Source organism: Dipodomys ordii, unplaced genomic scaffold (assembly GCF_000151885.1).
Source record: "Dipodomys ordii isolate 6190 unplaced genomic scaffold, Dord_2.0 Scaffold69, whole genome shotgun sequence".
NCBI classification, from domain to species: Eukaryota; Metazoa; Chordata; class Mammalia; order Rodentia; family Heteromyidae; genus Dipodomys; species Dipodomys ordii.
The window spans coordinates 123,018-136,433 of NW_012267285.1; the positions used below are offsets into that span (position 1 = coordinate 123,018).

Sequence of the window (13,416 nt, forward strand, 5' to 3'; positions counted from 1 at the left end):
GGAAGGAAGGGACGGAGGGGGAAGAGAGGAAGGAAGGGAAAGAGGGGGGAAGGAAGAGAGGAAGGAAGGACAGAGGGGGGAAGGAAGAGAGGAAGGAAGGGAAAGAGGAGGGAAAGAAGAGAGGAAGGAAGAGAGGAAGGAAGGGAAAGAGGGGGGAAGGAAGAGAGGAAGGAAGGGATGGAGGGGGGAAGAGAGGAAGGAAGGGAAAGAGGGAGGAAGGAAGGGAAAGAAGAGAGGAAGAATGGAGGGGGGAAGCGAGGAAGGAAGGGACAGAGGGGGGAAGAGAGGAAGGAAGGGAAAGGGGGAAGGAAGAGCGGAAGGGAAAGGGGAAGGAAGAGAGGAAGGAAGGGACGGAGGGGGGAAGGAAGAGAGGAAGGAAGGGAAAGAGGGGGAAGAGAGGAAGGCAGGCAGAAGAGAGATAAAAGGGACAGAGGATCAAAGAAGAGGTAGACTAGGAGGAAAGGGGAGGAGGAAGAGAGGAAGGGGAAAAGAAGGAGGAGGAGAAGGGGAGGTGACTGCTAGGTCCTGGCCTGGGCTCAGCGGGGTGCGTTTCCCCTGGCCTTGGGCGTCTGCGTCCTGGCCTGGGCCCTGGGTTCGGGCCTCAGGTCTGGGCCTCGGGTTGGGTCCCGGGTTTGGGCCTCAGATTTGGGCCGCGGGTCTGGGCCACGGGCTTGGGCCAGGTCTGGGTTCCCTGTCTGGGCCTCGGGTCTGGGCCTGGTCTGGGTCCCTGTTTGGGCCGCGGGTCTGGGCCTGGTCTGGGTCCCCTGTCTGGGCCTAGTCTGGGCCACGGGTCTGGGCCTGGTCTGGGCTGCGGGTCTGGGCCTGGGCTGCATCCCCCGTCTGGGCCTGGTCTGGGTCCCCTGTCTGGGCCTGGTCTGCGTCCCCTGTCTGGGCCGGGTCTGGGCCGCGGGTCTGGGCCTGGTCTGCGTCCCCTGTCTGGGCCTGGTCTGGGTCCCCCATCTGGGCCGCAGGTCTGGGCCTGGTCTGGGCCGGGTCTGGGCTGTGGGTCTGGGCCTGGGCTGCGTCCCCCGTCTGGGCCTGGGCTGGGCCTGTCCGGGGAGGCCTCGCTGCGCCTTCCAGCTGCTCTTCCTGGCGCTCAGCCTGCCCTACGCCATGGTGCGCGGGGAGGCCTTCGCGCTCAGGGCCGCGGCCCACAGCTACCTGCCCCACTGCACCTGGGTAAGGGGGTCGGGGGGGACGAGGGGAGCCGGGCGGACACCATGCAGCAGCCACGGGCCCTTGCTTGGTCTCCCTGTCCTTGTCTATTCTTTCTGTCGGTCCTGGGGCTTGAACTCAGGGCCTGGGAGCTGTCCCTGAGCTTCTTTTGCTCAAGGCCAGCGCTCTACCACTTGAGCCACAGCGCCACTTCAGCTTTTTTTTTTCTTTTGCTGGTTCATTGGAGATCAGAGTCTCACGGACTTTCCTGCCTGGGCTGGTCTCGAACCGTGATCCTCAGATCTCAGCCTCCTGAGTAGCTGGGGTGATAGGTGTGAGCCACAGGCGCCCAGCTGATGTGTTCTTGTTTTACACACACACACACACACACACACACACACAGAGGGCCTCACCACAAAGCCACCCAAATGTGTCTACATGTGCAGTTCAGGACTCCCTGGCTGTTGATTCCTGAATTCAGACTCCTTTCCACCCAATTCCTCTTCGTTCTTTTGAGACAGAGCCTCACTAATCTCGAAGTCCGCAGCTGTCCTGCCCAAAAGCTGGGATTACAGGCAGGCACCACCAAGCCCAACGGGATCACTCAATGTGTTGAAGTTCCTCTTTTTAAAAAAAATGCTTGAGTTGCTTGTGTTTGCACAAGGCTACATTCTAAGCATTTATTCCCATTTCTGTCCTCTGTGTGCTGGAACTGGGGTTCAAACTCAGGTCTTGAGGGTTGTTGTTTTTTTTTGCGCTCTACCATTTGAGCCACAGCTCCACTTCCTGCTTTTTGGTGGCTAGTTGGAGCTCAGTAGCCTATGGACTTTCCTTTCCAAGCTGGCTTTGAACCATGATCCTCAGATCTCAGGCTCCTGAGTGGCGGGGATTGCACGCATGAGCACCTGCACCCAGCTCCCTGCCAGCTTTTTGGTTCTTGCAAAGTATTAGATAGTATATACCCAGATGGGACACATTTCAGAGTCTCTAGACTCTTCCAGAATGTTCTTCTGGGCATTTCTTCAGGCTTCCTGTCCCCTCTACCTGTGTCCTGTCACCAATTACATTTGGGCTTTGTGGGGGACAGGTCAGTGGAAACGCTGGCGACAGATCGCATGGTCTCTGTCCATACTGATGAAGGGAAGAAGAAAGCCCTGAGCCATATTGGATAAATGAACCCAGAAATGCTACCCCAAGCCAGAAGCGCTGCTTAACGCCATGAAAACTCTCCTCCCCAGGACAGGTGAATTTCACTGTCACCCTGCAAGTGCTGCACACCAGAAGCTGTGTAGGAGTGAGGTGATGGAAAAGCCGGCACCTTACCTGAAGGACACTGTCATGAGGACCTTGCTCATTGAGGCACGCCCATGTCAGCGCTGAGACACCGGGACTAAGTGTCATCCCTACAGGCTTGTGCGCTGTGTGAGATGACGCCATGGTGTTCCCAGGGCTGCAGGCTTCACAATCCCAACTGCGCTACCATTTTTTTTTCTCTTTTTCAGTATTTCCTTTCATTCACTCATTATTTTCTTCTTTCCTTCCTTAACTTCCTTCATTCCTTCCCTCTTTCCTTCCTTCTTTTTCCTTCCCTCCTTCCTTCTTTCCTTCCTTTCTTCCTTCTTTCCTTCCTTCCTTTCCTCCTTCCTTCTTTCCTCTTTCCTTCCTCCCTTCCCTTCCTTCCTTCCCACCTTTCATTCTTCCTTTCCTTCCTTCCTCCCTTCCTTCCCACCTTGCATTCTTCCTTTCCTTCCTTCCTCCCTCCCTTCCCTTTCTTCCTTCCTTCCCACCTTCCATTCTTTCTAGCCTTCCTTCCTCCCTTCCCTTTCTTCCTTTCCTTCCTTCCTTCCTTCCCTTTCTTCCTCCATTCCCTTTATCCTTCCTTCTCTCTTTTTTCCTTCCTTCCTTCCTTCCTTTCTTCCTCCTTCTTTCTTTGCCTCCTTCCTTCCATCCCTCCTCTCCTTTCCTTCATGACTTCTTCCTTCCCTCCTTACTTCCCTTTTTCTCCTTCCTTCCTTCCTTCCTTCCCTTCTTCTTTCATGCCCATCCTGGGCCTTGAACTCAGCACTCTGTGCTCTTAGCTTTTTTTTCATTCAAGGCAGGTGCTCTACCAATTGAGACACCTCTCCATTTCCAGCTTTTTGCTGGTTCATTGGAGATCAGAGTCTCATGGATTTTTCTGCCCAGACTGGCTTTGAACTGCGATGCTCAGATCTCAGGCTCCTGCGTCACCGGGATGACAGGCGTGCGCGCCAGTGTCTGCGCTGTTCTCATGCTTTCTTCTCCATATTTCCCGGCACAGTCAACATTATTTTTTTCTTTCCATACAAAGCCTGAAAGAACAGAAAAAGAGGAGACTTTCAACTCTCCGTCCTGTGCATCAGGTAAGTACAACATAATTGATCGAATTCTTAGATCAATCCATTTACCAAAAAACACAGTTGCATGCCAGGCACTGTGGCTCATACCTGTAATCCTGGCTACTTAGGAGACTGAGGTGTGGCCTAAGTGGAGAGCCACCAGCCTTGAGCAGAAAAGCTAAGGGACAGCACCCAGAATCTGAGGACTAGCCCCAGTACACACACACACACACTACACACACACACACACACACACACACACACACACACACACGGAAAAACCCCAACTTGCTGCAGAATATGTTTGGGGAGGAGGGATGGTCCCAGGACTTGAACTCAGGGCCTGGGCTGTCCCTGAGCTCTTTTGCTCAAGGCTGGTGCTGCACCACTTGAGCCACACCTCCTCCTTGGCCTTTTGCTGGTTAATTGCAGGTAAGGGTCGAACAGCTTTCCTGCCAGGGTTGGCTTGGAACTGTGATCCCCTGATCACAGTCAGCTGAGCAGCTGGGATTACAGGCATGAGCACCGGAACACACTCTTAACACACATTTACAGAATGCAACTGATTATGTAAAATCACTAACAATAGCAGGAATTAATACAAGTCATGCAGAAAAGAAAATGAGCAGGTATCTGATTATAAAGAAATAACTATATATGTATACTTATTTTTCAGCTGTTATTGAGATATGTATCCTATAATATATAAATAATATATGATATATTACTATATTGATTATATATTTTATTAATATAACATCCCTATATATGATTATATAGTGGTTTGGTGGTTTTTTTGGTCAGTCGTGGGGCTTGAACTCTGGGCCTGGGCGCTGTCCCTCAGCTCTTCAGCTCAAGGCTGGCGCTCTGCCCCTTGAGCCACAGCGCCACTTCCAGTTTTCTGGTGGTTTATTGGAGATGAGTCTCACAGACTTTTCCTGAACCATGATCCTCAGATCTCAGTCTCCTGAGTAGCTAGGATTACAGGCATGAGCTACCAGCACCCAGCATAGTATAATTTTTATATGTATTTATTATATACTATATAATTATACATATTTATATATTATTTGTTTATATTATATACCATAGGTTAGATAGTATACTTATATATATTATTAGCATATTAATATGGTAGCAACATATTATGAATATACAGAGTATAATTACATGTACATATTATATGCTATATAATTATATATTTTATAGTATGTATTATATGTTTGTTATACACTGTTACATATTATATATTATGTTACTAACATTAATGATGTATAATATATGATTGTATATATCATATAGATGTATATGTAGTTATAGAAAGTGTATCATTAATTTCTTTATATGTATATGTGAATATATATTACTCTTCATATATAAGTATATATAAGTATACATAAATATAAGTCTATATGTTTATAAATACATATGTAAGTATATATATGTACATATAAATACATATGTAAATATATATATATATATATATATATATATATATGTGAAGATTAAGAACTGGCTGAGAAGGTGAATTCTGGCTGTAGGGAGGCCTGGGATTGTAGCGAACCAATTATAAAATATCCAAGAGATGAGCAAAAAGAAGCATCCAGGCCCTGAGGTCGAGCCCCAGGACTGGAAAAAAAAAAATGTCCAAGAGAACCAGGACATTGGATCAGGCTGGAGTAGAGGAAGGAGACTCAGGCTCCGTCCCCCTGCTCCATGTGCATGTGCATTCCTTCACCAGCCAGCACAACGCCGGAAGAGCTGTGGCTGAAAGGTCCTTCCAACGTGGTGCCGGGTCAGCCAGAGCCACGAACTCCGTTCTGGGTGAGTCACGTGGGCCACGGGGCACAGCTGCCCTCGCCCGAGTTCTAATTCAGGGAGTCTTCACAGGCACCATGATTGGACCCCAACATTCAGCGTCAGACGAGGGAAATAGTGCCCTGCTAGCACAGTGGCTCACGCCTGTCATCCCAGCCACTCAGGAGGCCGAGATCTGAGGATCAGGGTTCGAAGCCAGCCTGGGCAGGAAAGTCCATGAGACTCTGATCTCCAATAAGCCATCAAAAAAAGCTAGCAATGGAGATGTGGCTCAAGTGGTAGAGCACCAGCCTTGAGCACTGGAGTTCATGCCCTAGCACCAACACGTGCACACGCACGTGTGCACACACACACACACACAGGATGGTACTGTGTGTTTGTTGGAAAGAGGGTTTAATTAATGTGCTCTATGTCACACTTTGATGCACTCTAAAACTAAGAAGGGTCTGCAATATAAATATGATCATCTGCATCCATTGCTTTCTGTTTTCTCGAACCATCTATTTTTCTATTTTATTTACCTTTTCCTTTCTACTTTCTGGTTCTTTTTTTTTTTGTTTTTTGGCCATGGGGCTTGAACTCTGGGCCTGGGCGCTGTCCCTCAGCTCTTCAGCTCCAGGCTGGCGCTCTACCACTTGAACCACAGCTCTATTTCCAGCTTTTCTGCTGGTTCATTGGAGATAAGAATCTCACAGATTTCCTGCCCAGGCTGGCTTTGAACCACGATCCTCAGATCTCAGCCTCCTGAATCTCTGGGATTGCAGACTGGTTGGAATCATGAACCTGTGTTCCTGTCGATTTTTTAAAATCATTTTCATTCTCCAGGTGATATACTAGGTTCTGCAATGCAAAACCTCCAGAACCTTCTCCAGCTGCCCCATGGCTGTGGAGAGCAGAATATGATTCTCTTCGTCCCCAACATCCATGTTCTGAACTATCGGAACGTGACACAGCAACTCACAGAGGAGATCAAATCCAAAGCCACCAGCTACCTCGTCAGTGGTGAGGAACTACCCCGAAACAAGAAAGCTTGTCAGGACGCTGGTGCTCACGCCTGCAATCCCAGCTACTCAGGAGGCTGAGATCTGAGGATCGCAATTTGAAGCCAACCCTGGGTAGGAAAGTCCATGAGACTCTTTATCTCCAAGGAACCACCAAACAAAAGCTGGAAGTGGTGCTATGGCTCAAGTGGTAGAACACCAGCCTTGAGCAAAAAACTCAGGGACAATGCTCAGGGCCCAGGACCAGCACAAAAAAAGGAAAGGAAAAGGGAAGGGAGGGAGGGAGGGAGGGAGAGAGGGAAGGGAGGGAGGGAGGGAAGGAGGGAGAAAGAAACAAAAGAAAAATTGTAGTTGAATCCCTAGATATCTTTTGGTGAACTCGGATCAGCTTCTCTTGTGTGAACATTTGATATTCATTGCTGCTATAATATCTAACAAAAGTGTCCCACGATACAATCAGAGAAAATAGGTGCTGATGGACACGCCTGTAATCCTAGCTACTCAGGAGGCTGAGATCTCGGGATCACGGTTCTAAGCCAGCCCAGGCAGAAAAGCCTATGAGACTCTCATCTCTAGTGAACCAGCCAAAAAGCCAGAAGAGGAGGGGTGGTTCAAGTGGTAGAACATTCACCTTGAGCAAAAAAAAAAAAAAGCTAAGCAAGTGCCAGGTCCTGAGTTCAAGCCCCAGTACTGGCATGTGCACGCATGTGCATGCGCATGCGTGCACACACACACAATACACTAATAAGAGATTTAGATGATATCATCAGCGCTTGAAGACAACTTAGTAAATGATAGTTACCTTGTTGCTTGGTAATATTAAGGGGAAAGCATCATCGTTTTCCAATAACCTTTCTTCTCCAGGGTATCAAACACAGTTGAATTATAAACACAGAGACGGCTCGGACAGCACATTTGGAGACCAGGATGTCAGGACTCCCGGGAACACATGGTGAGATTCCAGGGTTGCTATACACGCCCGGCTCATCCAGGATTCTTTCAGGGTCCTAGAAACAGCTTTTCTCTAACCCCTGAAATCCTTTCATGTAAGTTTGTGCCTCCCGCCTGTCGGCCCAGCTACTCAGGAGGCTGAGCTCTGAGGATCGTGGTTGAAAGCCAGCCAGGGCAGGAAAGGCCATGAGACTCTGATCTCCCATAAACCACCAGAAAACCGGACATGGCGCTGTGGCTCAAAGTGGTAGAGCGCCAGCCTTGAGCTGAAGAGCTCAGGGACAGCGCCCCAGGCCCTGAGTTCAAATTCCAGTAGTGGCATCCAAAAGAATCTACATAGATGTCACATTCCCTGGGGAAATCTTTAAAACTTCATCTCCTCGGATAACACAGCAGTCAGTGGTCCCTTGAGCAAAGCCTCTGATAGACACACCAGGCAGGAAGTGCACTGCGTGAGGAGGAGGGGGACACACGGGGAGAGAGACGGGGGGGGGGGGGGGGGGGGGGGAAGGCAGGGAAAATGCAGTCTGGATCGTGGAGAGCTTTAGAGGCACCAACAAGTGAGGAAAGAGGAAGAGGAGGGGGAGGAGGAGGAGGAGGGGAGGGAGGAGAGGAAGAGGAGGAAGAGAAGGAGGAAGAAAAGGAAGATTGAATCAAGCATCAAGCTCATACCTGTAATCCCAGCTACTCAGGAGGCAGAGAGCTGACAATCATAGTTCTAAGTTAGCCTAGACCAAAAAGCCCAGGAGACTTTATCTCCAGGTAACCTACAAAATGCCACACCCACCATGGTTTTTAAAAAAGCTGAGTGTGAGAGTGTGAGAGTTTTAGTTTAAGTCCAAGAGCTAGCACAGAGAGCAAGGAAGGGAAGGGAAGGAAGAAAGGAAGGCAAGCAGAAAGGAAGACAACAGAAGAAAATAAGAGATCTGCAATTAAATGGTGAATAATACATGATTTAATTAAATAAATGAATACTAATTACATGATGATTAAATACATGATAGTTAATTACTAAGTAAGTTGGCTCTCAGAGCCACTGCTCCGGGGTTGTGGGGGGTCTGGGGCCAGGGCTGGCAGGTATGAACCATGCTGGGCAGCCCCATCTCCAGCAGCGCGATGCTGACATAGGCAGAGAGCGAGACTTCATCGCCCCGTGCAGGGATGAGGGGCGGGGTCTCACACCCCGGACCACAGGACATTTGCTCTCCTTCCCCTGTGTCAGCTTTGTGAGTTTCTTCTGTGTGTGCCTTTGTGTTGATTTTCCTAAAATCGTAGTCTTCCCAAGTCATCCTTGTTACTGTCGTTCGTTTCTAACAACCTACAAGTTTTGTTTTTGTTCAGTTTTTTTTTTTTTTTTGGTCAGTTATGGGGCTTGAACTCAGGGCCTGGGCGCTGTTCCTGAGCTCTTTCACTCAAGGCTAGTGCTCTACCACAGTGCCACTTCCGATTTTTGGTGGTTCCTTGGAGATGAGAGTCTCACAGACTTTCCTGCCTGGGCTGGCCTCGAACTGTGATCCTCAGATCGCAGCCTCCTGTATAGCTGGGATGACAGGCGTGAGCACCAGCGCCCGGCTGCCAGGTTTAGTACTATTTTGCATTGTTAATGTGTTTCTACATTGGTGGAGGGAGGTGGTCAGAAGGGCCCAGAACTGTGTGAGAGCTAGGTCTGGAGGGGGGGGGGTCAGTGGAGGCCGGGACTGAGAACAGACTAGCGAAGGTCACCTTGATGGCGTTGTTAAACAAAGACCTCCAGGCCTGGAAGCATCCGTTTTGCTTCTGTTTCTGCAAGAGCCAGTGGAGAGTACTCGTGACGGGCCTGCTGTCCACCAAGATGTAGGGCTGCGTGTGCACCAGCGACTTGAGCACGGATGCAGTGAGCCTGGCCGGCCAAGAAAGCAAAGGAAACACTGAGGTGGAGGCCCTCGGGGAGAGGCCCATGGGGAGAGGCCTGGGGGGGGAGGCCGCAGGTGAGGAGGCCACGGGTATGGGCGGGTCTGCCCACAGCAATGGGGCCAAGGGGAAGAGAAGGGCGGGGAAATGGGGTGGGAATCCTCCCAGCTAGCAAACTTTGCACTTCTAATCCCAACTTTATTGTTTGCCCACCCTGGAGGGGTTCTCTCTTCCCTTTTTTTTCCTTTTCCCTTCCATTCCCATTTCTTGCTTCCTCCCTTCCCTCCCTCCCCTCCCACTCTCTCCCTCCTTTCCTTCTTTTCCCTCCCTTTCCTCTCTCCCTCCCTTCTTTCCTTCCTTCCCTCTCCCTCCCTCCCCCCTCATTCCTTCCCTCCCTCTCTTCCTTCTTTCCTTCCCCCTCTCCCATGCTCCCTCCCTCCCTCTTTTCCTTCCTTTCTTTCCTTCCTCTCTTCTTTCCTTCCCTTCCTTCTTCCCTTTCTCTCTGTCCTCTCTTTCTCCCTCTCCCTCCCTCCCTCCCTCTCTTATTTTCTTCTGTTGTCTTCCTTTCTGCTTGCCTTCCTTTCTTCCTTCCCTTCCCTTCCTTGCTCTCTGTGCTAGCTCTTGGACTTAAACTAAAACTCTCACACTCTCACACTCAGCTTTTTTAAAAACCATGGTGGGCACTTTACCACTTGATCCATGCCTCCAGTGTGGCATTTTGTAGGTTACCTGGAGATAAAGTCTCCTGGGCTTTTTGGTCTAGGCTAACTTAGAACTATGATTGTCAGCTCTCTGCCTCCTGAGTAGCTGGGATTACAGGTATGAGCCGTTGATGCTTGACTCCATCTTCCTTCTCTTCCCCCCCCCCCCGCCTTGCCTTCCCAGCTACACGGGGGAACGGCCTAGCTCCAACATGATCATTGTGGACGTGAAGATGGCTTCCAGCTTCGTCCCTGAGAGAATCTCAGTGAAGCAGGTGAGCTGTCAACAGCACAAGATGCGTTAGACCGTGCGCGTCAATGACGATAATTACGGTCAAGTTGATTGTATTCATACAGTTACCCAAAGACTCCTTGCTGCGCGCTGGTGGCTCCCGCCTGTCATCCCAGCGACTCAGGAGGCTGAGATCTGAGGATCACGGTTCAAAGCCAGCCAGGGCAGGAAAGTCCATGAGACTCTGATCTCCACTGAACCACCAGAAAACCAGAAGTGGCGCTGTGGCTCAAGTGGTAGAGCACCCGCCTTGAGCTGAAGAGCTCAAGGACTCTTTGGACTCTTGTTTAGTCTTTCTCTCAAGGCTGGTGCTCTACCACTTAAGCCACACCTCCACTCCCAGCTCCACACTGGTTAATTGGAGGTGAGAGTCTCTTGGATTTGGCTACCTTAGGCTGGCTTTGAGCCTTGATTCTCAGATCTCAGCCTCACGCAGAGCTGGGATTACAGGCATGAGCTACAGCACCTAGCTGTAGTAGATATTTAACAGTAGATATGATGAAGATACATTGCCAAATAGAGAAAGAAATCACACACATGAAAAGAAAATTAAGCTGAGCGCTTAGTTCACGCCTGTCATCCCAGCTACTCAGGAGGCTGAGATCTGAGGATCACAGTTCAAAGCCAACCTGGCAGGAAAAGTCCATGAGACTCTTATCTCCAATGAGCCACCAGAAAACCGGAAGTGGCGCTGTGGCTCAAGTGGTAGAGCACCAGCCTTGAGCTGAAGAGCTGAGGGACAGCGCCCAGGCCCAGAGTTCAAGCCTCATGATGGACAAAAAAGAAAAAAGGAAGAAAATCAAAGGGTGGACATGTGCATATAATAAAATCAAACACACGCACATATGAACCAATACATATTTGTAACATGTAGGTATGAGAAAGGAAGCAGGAAGAGGAAGAGAAGGACTTCAACAAATAGCATTCTCATCATTACTACTGTGTGTGTGTCTGTCTGTCTGTCTGTGTTCAGGTCCTGGAACTTGAACTCAGAGCCTGGGCACCATCCCTGAGCTCTTTTTGCTCAAGACAGGCGCTTTACCACCTGAGCCACGGCTCCACGTCCTGCTTTTGGGTGGTTCATTGGAAATGAGCATTTCACGGACTTTCCTGCCCAGGCTGGCTTTGACCCTCAATCCTCAGGTCTCAGCCTCCTGAGTCGCTGGGATGGCAGATGTGAGCCACCAGTACCTGGCTCATTCTTCCTAATTTTATTCAAAGAAAGAAACAGCAGTAGTTGGTATAAAATTCAGCCACGGGTAGAAAATGTCTTCCATCCCTGCTTCTGGCTTGTGTCCTCTTTCTTAACAGCTCCAAAACCGAGCTGACATTCAGCGAACAGAAGTGAGCACCAATCACGTTCTGATTTACCTGGAGAAGGTAAGACTCTGTGGGACAGCCAATCCATGCCGGCTGCAGACACACGGGAAGAGGGGTGGTCTACACTGGAGGATAACACCTAAGCTACCACATGGGATTATCCACAACCTCTTTTCTATTTTTAAATGTCAGTCCTAGGACTTGAACTCAGGGCCTGGGCACTGTCCCTGATTTTTCTGCTCAAGGCTGGTGCTCTACCACTTGAGCCACAGCGCCCTTTCCAGCCTTTTGGTGGTTGCTTGGAGATAAGAGGCTCAGCCATCATTCTGACTAAGTTCTCCTCTCTCCCCAGCTAACCAGAGAAGTCGTGAGTTTCTCCTTTTCGGTAGAACAAGATGTCGAAGTGAAGAACTTACAGCCAGCCACAGTAAAGGCTTATGATTACTACAAGACCGGTGAGTGGGACTCAGATGTGCTGAGCTTGGATAGAAAACACTGATTGATCGAGCCCGTGGCTCACTCCCGTCATCCCAGCTACTCAGGAGGCTGAGATCTGAGGATCACGGTTCAAAGCCAGCCCAGGCAGGAAAGACCGTGAGACTCTGATCTCCCATGACCCACCAGAAAACCAGAACTGGCGCTGTGGCTCAAAGTGATAGAGCGCCAGTCTTGAGCAAAGAGAGCTGAGGGACAGCGCCCAGGCCCTGAGTTCAGGCCCCATGACCGGCCGCAATCAATCAATCAATCACAAAGCAATTGGTGGTTAGTTCTATCCTATTTCTCAATAAAAATGTTGTTTGCTCTGGGCTGAATTAGTCTAGAAAGACAAGACTAGCAAGAACCGAGAGACCACATGTCAGTACTGGCATGTGACATAAGACTGTTTTAACAGTCTGGCCAGGTACTAGTGCGCACGCCTGTAATCCCAGCTACTCAGGAGGCTTAGATCGAAGGATCACATTTCCAAGTCAGCCTGGGCAAGAAAGTCTGTGAGACTTTTTATGCCCAATTAACTACCAAAAAAGCCAGACATGGCGACGTGATTCAAGTGGTAGAGCACCAGCCTTGAGCAAAAAAGCTAACAGCGCCCAGGCCCTGAGTTCAAGCCCCAGTATGGTGCACGCACGCATGTTTTTAGATTAAAGAAGGTCCAGCAAAGAAAGCACAACTCCAGTGAAAAATCTCCCAGGGAGACCAGCACAGCGCCAGGCACACCAGTGTATAGACTGCCCTTAGTTCCAGCCCAAGCCCAACAGTCACTCAGTCTCCACCAAATTCAGATGTCTTTGGGTAGACTAAGTCATTGTCTTTTCCTATGAGCCTCGGTTTTATGCCTCCTTTTCCCCCTTGGCTCTTCCAATGTCTTTGCAGCTTGCTTAACCCTGCCCAATGTGTCTTCGTCGTTCAGATGAATACGCCATTGAAGAATACAGCATCCCCTGCAGAGCCGGTAAGGTAGAATAGTTACTGAAATGTGCATCAAAAGAATATTTATAAATGCCAGGTGCTGTTGCTCACGCCTGTCATCCCAGCTACTCAGGAGGCTGAGATCTGAGGATCACGGTTCAAAGCCAGCCCAGGCAGGAAAGTCCATGAGACTCTGATCTCCAATGAAGCAGCAAAAAGCCAGAAGTGGAGCTGTGGCTCAAAGGGGTAGAGCGCCAGCCTTGAGCACAAAGAGCTCAGAGACAATGCTCAGGCCCTGAGTTCAAGTCCCAGGGCCCACACACAAGAAAGTTCTGAACGTTGACCATATTGGAATGTGAAACGTTACCCTTCTAATAGGTCACAGGATTTCCTTAATATTTGTATCTGTGCTTCTGTTGTTTAGAACCTGAACAAAGAAATGCTTGAACATGGAAACTTGTGGATTTCATCCAATGAGCTTCTCCACCCACGAAGAACAAAGACTTACTAGGAAGGAGGAGAGT

General features: G+C 49.5%; 1 protein-coding gene across 1 annotated transcript in view; it reads left to right on the forward strand.

Moving 5' to 3' along the window:
- Nucleotides 1–13,416, forward strand: part of LOC105991010 (alpha-1-macroglobulin-like) — an 88,002-nt gene that overhangs the window by 67,721 nt on the left and 6,865 nt on the right. Inside the window, exons 9-15 of the mRNA XM_013023569.1 lie at nucleotides 1,081–1,179; nucleotides 6,191–6,332; nucleotides 7,196–7,283; nucleotides 10,058–10,148; nucleotides 11,477–11,545; nucleotides 11,838–11,940; nucleotides 12,894–12,935. Coding sequence (XP_012879023.1) covers nucleotides 1,081–1,179; nucleotides 6,191–6,332; nucleotides 7,196–7,283; nucleotides 10,058–10,148; nucleotides 11,477–11,545; nucleotides 11,838–11,940; nucleotides 12,894–12,935 — 634 coding nt within the window. The remainder of the gene's footprint in view (nucleotides 1–1,080; nucleotides 1,180–6,190; nucleotides 6,333–7,195; nucleotides 7,284–10,057; nucleotides 10,149–11,476; nucleotides 11,546–11,837; nucleotides 11,941–12,893; nucleotides 12,936–13,416) is intronic.